Raw genomic sequence first — 14,157 nt, 5'->3', positions numbered from 1 at the left:
CCCACGAAAATAACATTAAGAGTCTGGATGAGGAAGAGTACTACAAATACTTGGGTATCCTTCAAGCTGACAACATCAAGCACACTGAAGTCAAGAAAAAGATTAGAGGTGAATACATCAAGAGAGTGAAGAAGATCTTAAAATCCAAACTCAATGGAGGAAATATCATAAAGGCAATCAACACCTGGGCAATCCCAGTCATTAGGTACACAGCTGGAATAGTGGACTGGACTCAAGCAGAACTAAAAGCAATGGATAGGCAGACCAGAAAAATAATGACAATGAATCATGCCCTTCATCCACGCAGTGACATTGATAGACTTTATCTACCAAGGCAAATAGGTGGGCGTGGAATGCTACAAGTACATCAGATGGTTGAAGAAGAAAAAATGGCTTTGGAAGAATATCTGAAGAACAATGATGAAGATGCACTGAAATTAGTATATCAGGAAGGCTTACTAACTACTGGAGAGACCAAACTGGCCTACAAGAAAGACCAAATGAAGAACAGAATAGAGGCATGGGAAGACAAAGCACTACATGGCCAATACATGAAAAAAATAGCTGGGAAAGCAGATAATAATAAAACCTGGCAATGGCTAAGAGCAGGAAAATTGAAGAAAGAGACCGAGGGACTAATTCTGGCTGCACAAGACCAAGCCTTAAGGACAAATGCATACAAAGTCAAAATTGAGAAGACAGCAACAGACAGTAAGTGCCGCCTATGCAAAGAAGCTGAAGAAACAGTGGACCACTTGGTAAGCTGTTGCAAGAAGATTGCACAAACTGATTACAAGCAGCGGCATGACAAAGTAGCAACAATGGTGCATTGGAAGATCTGCAAAAAATATCATTTGCCTGTAAGCAAAAACTGGTGGGATCATAAAATAGAGAAAGTCATAGAAAATGATAAAATTAAACTGCTCTGGGACTTCAGAATTCAAACAGACAAGCACCTGCAACATAACACCCCAGACTTAACAATTGTCGATAAGAAAGACAAAAAAGTCTGGATAGTGGACGTGGCAGTGCCTGGAGACAGCAGAATAGAAGAGAAAGAACTGGAGAAGATAACAAAATACAAAGACCTACAAATAGAAATAGAAAGACTGTGGCAAAAGCAAGCAAGGGTAGTACCAATAGTCATAGGCTCCTTGGGTGCAATCCCAAAACAACTGGAGCACCACTTGAACACCATTGGCATTGACAAATTCGCTATTAGTCAATTGCAAAAGGCGGCCTTATTAGGAACTGCTTCCATCCTGCGACGATATCTGTAATACCATCAAACATCCACATCTGCCTATCCCAGGTCCTGGGTAAGGACTCGATAGGTAGACAAAATGCCAAATCCAGTCTGAACATCTGGCTGACTGTGCGATGATCGATAATAATAATAATAATAATAATAAAATACTGTTGTAAGGGACCTTGGAGGTGTTTTAGACCAACCCCTCTACTCAGGCAGGAAACCCTATACCATTTCAGACAAAGGCTGTCCGGTCTCTTTTTAAAAACTTCCAGTGATGGAGCAGGTTGTTCCCCTGATTAATTGTTCTATCTGTCAGGAAATTTCTTCTTAGTTCTAGGTTGCTTCTCTCCTTGATTAGTTTCCACCCGTTGCTTCTTGTCCTACTTTCAGGCGCTTTGGAGAATAGCTTGACTCCTCTTCTTTTTGGCAACCCCTGAGATATTGGAACACTGCTATCATGTCCCCCCTCGTCCTTCTCTTCATTAGACTAGACATACCAATAACAACCGTTCCTTGTATGTTTTAGCCTCCAATCATATTTGTTGCTCTTCTCTGTACTCTTTCTAAAGTCTCAGATGTACTACCATTGTAAGCTAACTCTGAATTATGGAATTATTTTCAATTGTTGGGTACTGTTTTGTGTCCTTTGAACGTGCTTCTTTTCCTGCAAATGTTTCATTACCAAGCTAGGTAACATCTTGGGCATTTTCTGGTGCCATTATCCATTAAAATATTCTCTTGTCTCTGTGAGTCTTTTTATAGACCACCAATTTCAGCTGAGAAAGACACTAAAAGGGCAGACAGACTAAGATATTCAGATGATATAAGAGCTAGTCTTGCCAGAATAAGTAATCTCATCCCCAGGATAAATTATCTGATTGCTTTTGTTTCTTGAGCAGTAAATTACAAAGGTTTTCTCTGTTAATATAGACATTGAACATGGTTCAATGGTTTTTTGAAGAAACACGGTTCTTTGAAGAAACAAATGTCTTAAACAATGTCTTAATCAAAACATTGAGGCAGAGCTGTTTTGACTTTATTGGCTGCTTTGGCTGCATAATATATATATATATATATATATATATATATATATATATATATATATATATATATATATATACATATATGAGTGTATTTATATATGAAACAGTCCTTCGAATCTCTGTATAACTTTAATATTATATATGTTTTTCTCTCATTAAATATTAAAACATAGCAAAGTTTAGCAAAGTTAAACTTTTAGTAAAGTTAGCTATCATATTTGAGAAAAGTTCACTATGACGAAGCAATTAGTTTCCTTAGATGCAGTTTATTAGGGATCACTTCTGAGTACTAATGATGCCATTAGAAGGTGCCTGATCAATCTGTTTCAGCTTCCATTGAAATTAATGGCTGTTTCATTACATCAGAATCCAGTGGCTTATTCTGAGCAGAAGCAAATGAGAAGTTTTCCAGGTTAGACAAAGCTTGGAAACCAAAGACACGCAAATATACTACTTTTAGTATAAAGTTATAGTAACAGAATCTTGCAAGTCAGAATGTATTTCCTCTTTCCCTCCCTCCCTACTTTACCTTTGTGAGAACTAGAAAGAGTCATGTATGAGGAGTGTTCTCAAATTATACTTCTTTTTTTAATTGTGTTGATTGAAGTTCCTCCTTCTGTTCATCAAGGTTATTCCTTCTTCCCAATACAGCTAGGCAAAGGAAAGTTTGTCACTGTATAATTGTATCTTTCTAAAATAGTTGATGAACTGAATTTCATCACAAAGTAATGTATGCATTTTTTTAAAGTCAGCACTGTCATAAGAAACTTAGAAAAATAATTTTATCTAAGATATTATATAGCATGTTCTACTTGCACTCATATGAAAACAGAATAAGGGGTAAAGAAGATGAGATTCATTTTGCCCTAATTATTATTTTTTATTCTTGGTTCAATAGTGAGACATCCAATATCAAATGCAATCGATGGCAAGAATACATGGTGGCAAAGTCCTAGTATTCAAAATGGAAAGGAATATCACTACGTGACCATCACACTTGATTTACAGCAGGTAATCTTTATTCTTAAGATTTATAGGAGAGAAACTGGCTGAGCCAGGGGGAGGAGTTAAATGGGGACTTAGTTTAGAATCCCTTTATGGGCACAAGAAGATGAAGTCTGAACCTCCCTGAATGCCTTTGAACCTCATCTAGTCTCACCCAGGTGCAAATTGTTAGTCTGAGAAGTTTCCTGTGCATAGGCTTGAGAAATACATCAAATAATTTAATTTTTCACATCTGAGCCAAGTTGTTCACACCTGACAGATTGGGTAGTATAGTCTGGTGGTAAAATTGCTCCTGTATTTCTCCATAGGACTCTGAGTATTCATTTTATCCTGGAGTATCATCAAGTCCTGATTAATTAGAATAAACATTACAAAATGTGATCTTTCTCAGTCGCCTGATTTTGCCATATTATAACAACAGTGTTATTTTTTGATTATTTATTTTTCATTTAAATAGCTATCAGATTCTGGTAAGAAGCAACTATTTAACAAGATTTTCAGTGTGAAAGTCAGTGTGACTGGTAGCTACTAAGTGATGCATGCTTCATATATAGAACTCATATTTTTAATCCAGACATTTCCAAATATGGTATGAAGAGGTATAATCTTGTCAGAAACTGAAGACCCAGCCAGCACCAAATATATTGAACTAGTTAGACTACGTCTGATGGTATGTAAATGACTATAATTGTTCCTATATTACTGCAGCTGACTAACTCCCACATAAATGTTCATGGTCTATTCAGAAGAATAGACTAAGATCCTAGAGGAATTATTTCTGTTATTGAATATGTATACGAAAGATCCACCCACATGAGCATTTGCTTGCATGTACAGTGGAGGAAGAACTACATATTAGTTTTGCAAATATTCAGTATCTGTCTTGGACTGGAATGCTAATAGAAGAAAGAGAGATATAAACTGTGCAGCAGTTTTTCCCCAGGATTCAAATAAGCAGGGTTCATAGAATTGACAAAATTCTCTCTTCTATTTATATCAACATCAGAAAGCTCATAACAATTCAGTCCTCCGTTACCAGTTTTGTTTATGTATGAAAAGAAAAATGTATAAAAGTTTTACAAAGTTAGAAAAATCTACCAAGTCTCAGAATTGCTCTAGAATCTTTCCAAAATAATTCAAAGGCAATTGATTTGTTTTGAGAATTTGAATCACCTTAGAAACTTGTTTCAAAGCTTTTATTGAACAAGTTGATTCAGTTGAATCACCTTGAATGAAGGGGGTGGGGGAGAGAATGGATGAGAAGGCCTTTACTAGATTCTGGACATTAGAACTGAGCTGCAAATTCTGATGATATTATTTGCCTTATTCAAAGTTATAAGGGAGAATAAAGACATTCTATTTTCAGAAATAGTCTCCCACCTGCTACACCAGGTAGTTCTAGCTTCCATATCTACTGTTCTATATATAATATTGAATATAATACTGAATAAAACAAGAAAGCATTACAGTTTTATGAATGGAGTTGAAAGGATAAGATCAAGATTTTGTTTATTTCTTCGTTGAAAAGTACAAGATTTAGCTGTTAACAGTTATAAGTCATTTACTGGTAATTCCTTATTAAAATGCTTCATCCTTTTATAGAACAGATTGTACATTTTCTATTCCTACAAGTCATAAGATGAAAATTGCAAATACATTAGCAGCTACTCTTGATAAATATGAATGTGCATGGAAAGCTTTTAGCAAACTCTCATGTTACTTAAAAAAAAGAAAAATAATTACATTTTACTTCATTAAATAAATCTAGACCTTTGAGGAGCTGAAGTAAACCTCCTTGTTGACTGTCCAATATAATAAATAGCATGACATAATAGAAAGATAATGTATTTATACAAGTTTAGCTGGATAAAGAAGAAAATATGTACTTTTAATATAATAATGAATGATGGATTTGGGTTGGGATGCTTTTTCCTGCCTCATAGAATTAATTTTTATAAGAGTTCCCTGTAAAAAAAAATACAGTCAGCTTCTACCTCATGATATCATCAAGGTGCTCAACTGGAAGAGCTTTGGAAAAGGTATTAAACAAATACACAGACTTTCAAGGCAAGCTATCTTAGTTATGTTTTACAAGCTTGGGTTTCATAATACATACAGAATTGTTTTAAGATATGTTACTTAGAGATAGTAGACTTACAAAGTATGTTTGGGTTTGAATTATTCCATGGAGACAAGAGAAGAGAGGTATGTTACACATTTATAGTAATTTTGTTGTCTGTAAAAGCCATCCTTTCAACAGAAGTGCATTGTAGTGTACACTGTTGGTGAGCAAAGTTCTATCTGTGATTCAGTAGGGACCCAATTAGAAAAGCACTTAAGGATATTTCCTTTGTTATGATTCTGAATTTGACTACAATAGAGCTAGCCAGTTTAGACTAGTTCTCTCACTGCAAAAAAGATAAAATGGAGAATGTGTGTCTTACTACCTTATTAAGTTCCTAAATGCTGTAAATAAAGTTCCTGCTACTCATAGATGAAGATCTGTTTAAGTAATTAGATTGAAGCTTGTAGATATTCTCATATCTTCATGTAATGGAATCATAGTTTGAAACTACTCTACCTGACAACAAGATTTACACAACTATAGAGCAGTCTACCTGGATTCTCGTTCATGGAGATTTTTAAAAAGAGGAGGGATAACCATCTCTCAAGGACACTTTAATTGGTTTTCCTGTGCATTACAAAGTTGAACTAGATGTCCCTGCCTAGTCCATAATTCTAGGATTTTATAATCAAAGTATCTTTGTAAGTATGTACACACATACAATATATGTATATTGCCTTCTGTACAGGTTCCTGCTTCAATGATTCAGTAGACCTATAGAGTTAAGTACCTGAAATTAAACCACTGAAGCCAATAATATTAAAATAGGCTGCCGTTATACAATATGACAAGATAAACAGTCTGTATGAAACCTGCATGCTTCTAGATCAACAAACATTTGTTCAATAACAGAAACTATGCTAAGGCTTACCTTTTGGTGATGTGATTTTATTAGTGTCGAATATTTTATACTGCTACCTTTATCCTTGAAATCTGGAAGCTTGTTTATTTTAAGTATCATGCTTACAACTGTAGTTTATAATATTTCTAAGTAAACTTGTAGGACTTTGGTTTAGTCTTCATTGACATAAGATAATCTGATATATTCTAGGATATATCCAATTTTGCAATGCTATTCAGCAGTACACTACAATTTAAGCCAGCTGTTGGAAAGTTTCAAAGTATTAAAATAAAAGATTAAAGAAATAGATGAATTTGTGACAGGTTTGAAATATATTTTGATTTTTAAATTACAGGTAGGTTTTGTTTTATCAAATGTCATGTTTAGTGACCATTTGAAGTTACAATGGAACTGAAAAAATAACTTTTATGACCATTCTTCAGACATACAACTGTTGCAGCATCTCTGCAGATTTGGACTTTGCAGTCAGTGGGCATTTATAACCACTGAGTGTCCCTCAGTCAGAGCATCACAATCTGTGTACTTCACAGTTGGTTTCCTACAATATAATGAAAGATGATGGAGAAGCCAGCAGTAAAATTGCAAGTCATGGCCACATGATGATCATGGGAGATTTGCTTAATGACCATAGTGAAAGAAAGTTGTAAGTGTATCATATGGTAAGACATCATATGGTGTCTTACATAATGACTATTGCTTAGCATTAGAGTTGCCAGTCCCAACTGTGGTTGTTAAGCAAGAACTACCCGTATAAAGCAGTAACAGTTACGACATACTTTTAAACCTGGTTGTTTGCAGAATAAATAATGGTATGTAGCAAAATCTTTGAATACAAGATTTTAAAAATATTTTTCTACCAGCTATTTATTTCAGAGACTTTAAATCTTTAATATCTTGGTTAAACTCCTTTATGAAGAACAATATTATTGCTAGCCTCAGAATTGGATAGAGATACTTATCTTTCTTTTATGGTTTTTTAATAGTTACTTTTTTTAACTTTGCCAAATACCTGGGAAACTAAGGAGCATTAGGACAATCATTTTTCTGCAGTCAGTGGGACAAACATTTTTTAAGAGAGTTGGAGACCTGGACTATTCTGCCAAGCCATCAAGGATTGATATAGGAGTAGACAATCTGTGCTATTCCAAATATTGTTGGCTACTATTTCTAAAATATCTCACCAAAGGCCATAGGGATTCTGATAATTATAGTTCACTAACTTCTCGGGTATCATTGATTAACCTCTACTGAAATATTTCAAGCCCTGTTGTCTCTCATTGTTAACCAGCCTGACTCTTGGACCCAATAGGACAGACACTTGAATCCAACTGCCTCTACTTCATCAAATATTAATTTGTATGAAAGAACTGAGAATAAGATCTCCTCTGTCTTTATTGTAGGCAGATGATGAAAGTTTATCAGTTTCAGAGAGATGATCAATTTTATTTGGTCTGGACTTTTGATTCCAGGCGGATCCTTATACTAAAGTCCACAGCTGTTTTAATAAGCTGAAAACAGATGTTACATTGGCATTCCCACACATTCTGAGGCATCTCTTCCTAGTCGGATCCAAAGTTTTGCACAATCCTACTGCACATCCATCACCCTATATTGTTTCATGTGCTCTGAATTTTAGTTAATCACTTTGTTTTTACAACCAGATTCCAAATCAGTATATGGTCACGTACAATAAAAACCTCAAATATTTATAAAAGTAGTGCATAAATATATCAGAAAAAATTCTTAAAATTTCAATCCTTTTCATAAATGACTGTAGTCAAAGATAAAGTAGTAATTGGCACACTAATGATAGATTGTTATCAACTCAGCTTTTAAGTTTCTTCTAAAACTCTGGAACAATGAAACTGTCAGGTCCCCATATCCTTATTATCTTCCTTGCATATATACTCTTGTGCTCTTGTTTTGGGGCCTGCCATTCTACTGGGGGGAGGGGGAATAATTTCTTTCACTTGGGATAACTTTTGTTTTCTATGTTTCCTCTCCTGCCTCTATCCACTTGAGAAAGGAATGTGTCTCCCTTATGAGGGAGACGGTTACAGAGAAACGAAACTGGAGAAGACCTTGAGATGTGTGCCGACTGTGTCAGTTACCCACACATCGTGCCACCTGTGGATAGGCTGGATTTCAAATGGACATTATGACTCTGGTGGGAGGAGGAATATTGCTGGTTTAATATACCGTTTAAGCGGGATTTCCCCCAGATCTTGCCTTGACTTCCCTACTGTCACTAACCCCTAATAAAAGTTTCCTTTTGAGACAATGCCTGTTTCAAGAGTTCTGCTTTCTTGGGTGGTTAGCTGAGGTGGGTCCTTACAGAAACTCTCTGGATGTCTGGTGGAAGATTCTTCTGTAGGTTAGGTGCCAGTGCTGAGAAATAAGGGCATGTTGCTTTCCTCTGGTTCTTAAATGGAGAGGGAATCCTCAGTATCCCAACCTGAGACCATAAAAGACAGGTGAGATCTACAAGTATATGAAGTAGATACTCAGATGCCAAGCCATGTAGAGCTTTAGAAGTCAAAAATGACACTTTGAGTTATACCTAGGAGCCCGTTGGTGACCATTGCAACTGCCAACAAGTGAGCTGTTGCCTTTGGGAGCAGCTGCCACTTTTAATTAATTTTCAAAGCAACCCATTTGGACCCATAAGGCCATAAGGGCAGGGCAACCACATTTCCCATGCCTGGAAATGGAAGTTGTTCAACCATATTAGCTGAGAAATCTGCACTCTAGTCCAGTCATCCAAGAAGGGTTTTTGCTATGCATCAAGGCAGCCAGTACTGTGATGGTCTGGGGTTTTTTTTAGAGAGACAGGAGGAAGAGGATCACCCACAGACTAGACAGTGGTCAGATTATCCTGAAGAAGGAATGGGGGCATGGCAAACATCTCAGAAAGTACTCTCCTCAGTATCTTGGGTTTAAAGGCAAGGAGAAAGAGATGTAGTTACAGCTTTGCAAGATTCTATTACCGCAAACTTACAATAAAGGTAGGGTTAGTACTCACTGGTGCTTCTTGATGGATAATCTCGAAGGGCTGACATCAATCTCGCAAGTCTGAAAGTAGATTTATTATAAACATGTTTACAAATATACAGCAACTATAAAACTATCTTCTTGAGATGTTTATGATAGAACAGCTATTACAAAATGTCTGTGTTAAAATTTCAGATAGATAGCTTTGACTCAGTTTACATTCTGTTGAAGGGCTAAGATATACTTTTGCATCTATAGGAATTAAGAATTAATTAAAGGAAGAAACTCTCAGATGGGTGTCATCCAGGCTGCTTTGCAAACTAAAGTAGACTATTAAGTTACAGGTTCCTTGGTTGAAAGTTATAAAGGACACAGTAATGTGATTTCTTTTACAAATTCTGCTCCTAGAATGCCAAATGCTATAGTCTGTATATATCAGTCTGACACCCGGTTCTGTTGAATTCAGTTATTTAGAAATAACTGCTGTACACCTGATTAATTAACACATTATAGGATTTATAAATGTGCAAAGAAAAGACTAATTTTGTTGAATAAACTTTGGTTGAACTAAGTAATGAAGTCATCACAATAAACACAGAGCCAAAACTCATTCTTATCAGATCCATGAAAGACAGGTATGAAAAAAATAAGTTTCAATATGTTAAAAGCTATATATAATTCCTATACATATTGCTTATTTTACAGATATGTGTAGAGATGTTCAATTGTATTTCTCTCTGTGAAATTGTTCTGCAAGTTATATTGCACAATCAGCTCCTACTGTAACTAATGAATTTATTTTGAGTTAGTTAGTTGAGCAGGTGGGAGCATTACACAATAAAATTTCCTGTTTCATTGACTAGTTCTATGTCGATTAATGATTCATTTCAGCACAATATGAATAATATTAATGTAGAGAATAACCTTTTGTAATATGATACAGTTTCCTGTGTCTTATGAGCCATTTGTAAGTGAGTATTGTAAGTTATGAAAGTGTGTTTCATAGTATGTCTTATACAGATTGAGGCAATTACTAGTAGAAATACAAACTTGCATCATATCATTAAGACCACACTGTTTAATATAGTACCTTCTGGAAAGCTTTTTCCGACATGTTCTATTAATTTATTATCTGGATTTACTACCCATGCTGTCCAGACTGTAGGGTAGAAAATAGTGTTTACTATTATGTGTATAACATATATACAAATAAGATATATATGATATATACTGTACCTGTGCAAACCCCCAAAAACTTTTTTCAGCTATACAAGTTCTTGACCAGGTTTTTAAGAAATAAAAAAATCTTAAATAGCTTCCGTGATTTATAAATGCGTATTTTTATTATATTATTTAAACCAAGCCAATACATTAATTAGCTCTGAGATTTGGCTCAGATTTTGGAATGGTCACAACAAAATGTAGTAGCATACATTTTGTTGGCCACAGTACCAACGGGTTGCATTACCCAGGCTGGCCCATTATGTAACATTCCCCAATGAAAGCTATTGGCTAGATTTTGAACAGTTAGATATCTCACTGTGCTTGCAAATTAACTTTATGCCTTTACAATCATCTTCAAATCCTGCCAATAGAGAGAAGATCCCGTTCTGTTTAGTTGTATTGGTCAGAGGTAATGGCCTGTAGCTTACAAAAAAAAAATTTACCAGCTGTTGCTGTCTATAAGTATTTTTGGCACACAAGTTTAATTTAAAGTCCATTTTTGTTAACATTAGGAGTTACCTTGTGATTTTGCCTGGTAAAATAATACTTTCATAACTTTAGTTATTTCATATTATTACTTTAGTTATTTAATTTGATGTAGCTTCCCTTGTACGTTTGATTTTTTAAAGGGTTATTTTTTGGGGGGGTGCAAATGTGGGAATAATCAATTAATAAGATGAGGGAAAGAATAATTACATTTGTCTTGTAGCTTTGAACTAATATGCTTTCAATGTGTTCCACCTAATTATTCTATTACAGCTTTATTCATAAATGCCCTCTTTCAACAGCTACTATATTCTTAATATCTCATTCTATTCCTCAATAATAGCCTAGTTATTTTTATGTAAAATAGTACAGGATGCGTATATTTATGAATGCACAGAAGATTTGACAGCACTTAAATTTTCAGAATATGTTTGATGTTATCTGCTTCTTTCTAAGTCCAAACTAGAATTTGTTTTAAAAAACCAAAGTCTCATATGTGTCCCCTTTTGCTAGAATTAGAATATATGTGTGTATGTGTGTGTGTGTGTGTGTGTGTGAAGCCCAACTTATTGAGGCCTGTTTAGAATCAGATTTTTATTTTGTTTTATTATTTTATTTATCCAATTTATATAGTTACCTATCTATCCAAGAAACTGGGCAGCAAACAAGCAAAAACAAAGATCAATATTAAAACAAAAAAAATGAAAACCAAGAATTATTTTAAAATATAGTAAGAGAAAAAAAATGTTCGAGCAGAATTACATCTTCAAGATTTGGTGTCATTTTCTAATTCTAAGTTTTGTTAATTTTTGCTGGTTTCCATAATCCTCGTGTTTTCTTTCTTACCAGTATTTAATTCAGCAAATAAAATATCTATTAATCTTATGATTCTGATGTTGTAGCTGGTCATCAAAGACTATTCTGTTCTTACCAGCTACATCTTTCAATCTAAGTGACTCATAGTTTGGTCCACGGTTCTGTGGAATGTAAATAACTTTGCATTTCTTTGTCCATTAAAAAGCTTTTGAAATTTTTCTCAAAGGCTGAAATGGAAATATGTTTTTTTTAAACCAATACATGATTCAATTTGAGCTTTGTGTACTGTAGTATTAAATGCTTATTGTGTTTCATTTGTATCTTCATATGAATAAAACAAAGCCTGCTCTCATAGGAGTTTAATTCAGAATTTTAGTTGCATTTTTCATGAATGATTTAACTAATAGCATAAAATGAGCAGAAAACTGAATTGCACATCATATAATCATACTGCATTTTATTGGTATGTACAACATAGTCCATCATGACTATTATTAATGAAAGTATTGAAACTGATGAGTTTGATGACTGATACTCAGCCCAGAAATATTGTTGATTGTTACACCCAGACCGCATCTATACAGCCAGAATTTAGGTTTAAGTAGAAGATTAGTTCTCAAATAGAACAATTCTAAGACATGGAGTTGGCAGCTAAACAGATTTCTAGCAACATACAGTATTTAGCCCTGTAGAACTTGTAATTTCATCCAGTGCTGTCTGGATTTGGAACCAGCAATATAATTGTTACAACTGAAATGAAACTCTGTTGCACTTTTCTAAATGTTAAAGGAAGAAATTGATCTTTTAATAGATAAAACCAGATGGCTTTATAACACAGTACTTAGTATTTTTGATCATGAACTTTCCGCATATGTGTTAAATGAATTCTTCAGTGAAATATTTAATGTCTTATTTACCACTAGCTCATCATGGATTTCACTGGAATAAACTTGCATCTAAATGTACTTAGCAATGCAGCCTTAATTAAAAATCAAGTTTGGATAGCCTTGATTCCTCCCACCTCCACTGATTCAGTCAAGTTTCCAGATTTTAAGTCGGGCAATATTTAGTCCTATAAGTCTCAATATACCTTCACTCTAAATTTTATTATATTGATTTGTTGAAGATAAATTCTAAACTTTTCATCTTGTTATTCCATGTTCTGAAATGCCAAAAATCTCATCCTGTAAGGAAGGATTTGGGTTTTTTGAGAATGAGTTGCTGAGGCATTTATGCCAGTTATGAATAGCAATAGCAATAGTAATAGCAATAGCACTTAGTCTTATATACCACTTCACAATGCTTTACAGCCCTCTCTAAGCAGTTTACAGAGTCAGCATATTGTCCCTAACAATCTGAGTCCTCATTTTAGTGACCTCGGAAGGATAGAAGGCTGTCAACCTTGAGCCAGTGAGAATCGGACTGCTGGTTCTCAATGGAATTGGCCTGCAATACTGCATTCTTACCACTGCGCCACTATGGCTCATAAAGATGGCAATGAAACAGCTTCCTCTGTAAATGTGAAGAAAAGCAAATATTGGATCCTAAATTGCTAATGTTCACCAGGCATGAGAAAGCATTTGTGCACAGGCTCAACAAGGTTGGATTGGAATTCAAGCCTTTGGTGACAATTCAGCAGTCCTCTTTCTCATCTCAAACAGTTGAAATTCAGGCCTTCAAAGGCTAAACAGACTCTTTTTTTTATTAAAAAAGTTTTTATTTTCCATTTATTCATACAAAATACAATTAAATTCCTAACCATTAGTACCGCCTGCCCATTCCCCCCAGGCTGCGTCCACCCTCTCTAATCCTTCCCTACTTCCCTCCTCTTTCTCTCCTCCCCTCCTACTCTCTTCCCTTCCCCTTCTCCTCTAATCATCCTACTTCCTCCCTACTCCTTCCTCCCCTCTCATCCCTCTCACACACATGAACACAGCATAGGGGAAATGTGAGGCTAAATAGACTCTTTATATGAACATTTAGGGAAGATTTATTTAGGGCTTTAAAGAAAAACTCTACATGCAGAGTGGAATTCAGAAATGAAGATACAAACAGGACAGCAATTAATATGGACCAATCTGAGACCAAGAAACCAATTGCCTAATTGTGGTACCCATTTTCAATGGCAGCTGTGTTAAAGAACACAATAAACCCAATTTTATTAAATGAGGCTATATGGCCCTAGTCAAATTAACCATGACCAAAACAATGAGAGTGAATTATGACAATGAATGTGAAATTTCCTTTTTTGATAAGAACTTCACAAAAATCAGCACTAAACATGGCAGAAATGTTAATTTGTTTTCCCCAAAAATGTCAGATTGAAGGAAATGAAATTCACAGAATGGCTACC

At 35.0% G+C, this 14,157-nt stretch overlaps 1 protein-coding gene across 11 annotated transcripts in view; it reads left to right on the top strand.

The window, feature by feature from the left end:
* The window catches only part of LAMA2 (laminin subunit alpha 2), a 471,875-nt gene that overhangs the window by 98,929 nt on the left and 358,789 nt on the right, over window positions 1–14,157 (top strand). For all 11 annotated transcript variants that reach the window (XM_039324668.1, XM_039324684.1, XM_039324648.1 and 8 more), the window contains exon 3: window positions 3,194–3,306. In XM_039324668.1, coding sequence (XP_039180602.1) covers window positions 3,194–3,306 — 113 coding nt within the window. The remainder of the gene's footprint in view (window positions 1–3,193; window positions 3,307–14,157) is intronic.

Source organism: Crotalus tigris, unplaced genomic scaffold, assembly GCF_016545835.1.
Source record: "Crotalus tigris isolate CLP2741 ecotype Arizona unplaced genomic scaffold, ASM1654583v1 scf7180000017611.44802233496:7321179, whole genome shotgun sequence".
Lineage (NCBI taxonomy): Eukaryota > Metazoa > Chordata > Lepidosauria > Squamata > Viperidae > Crotalus > Crotalus tigris.
The sequence above is the reverse complement of the archived record's forward strand: the minus strand, read 5'-3'. Positions and strand labels throughout refer to the sequence as shown.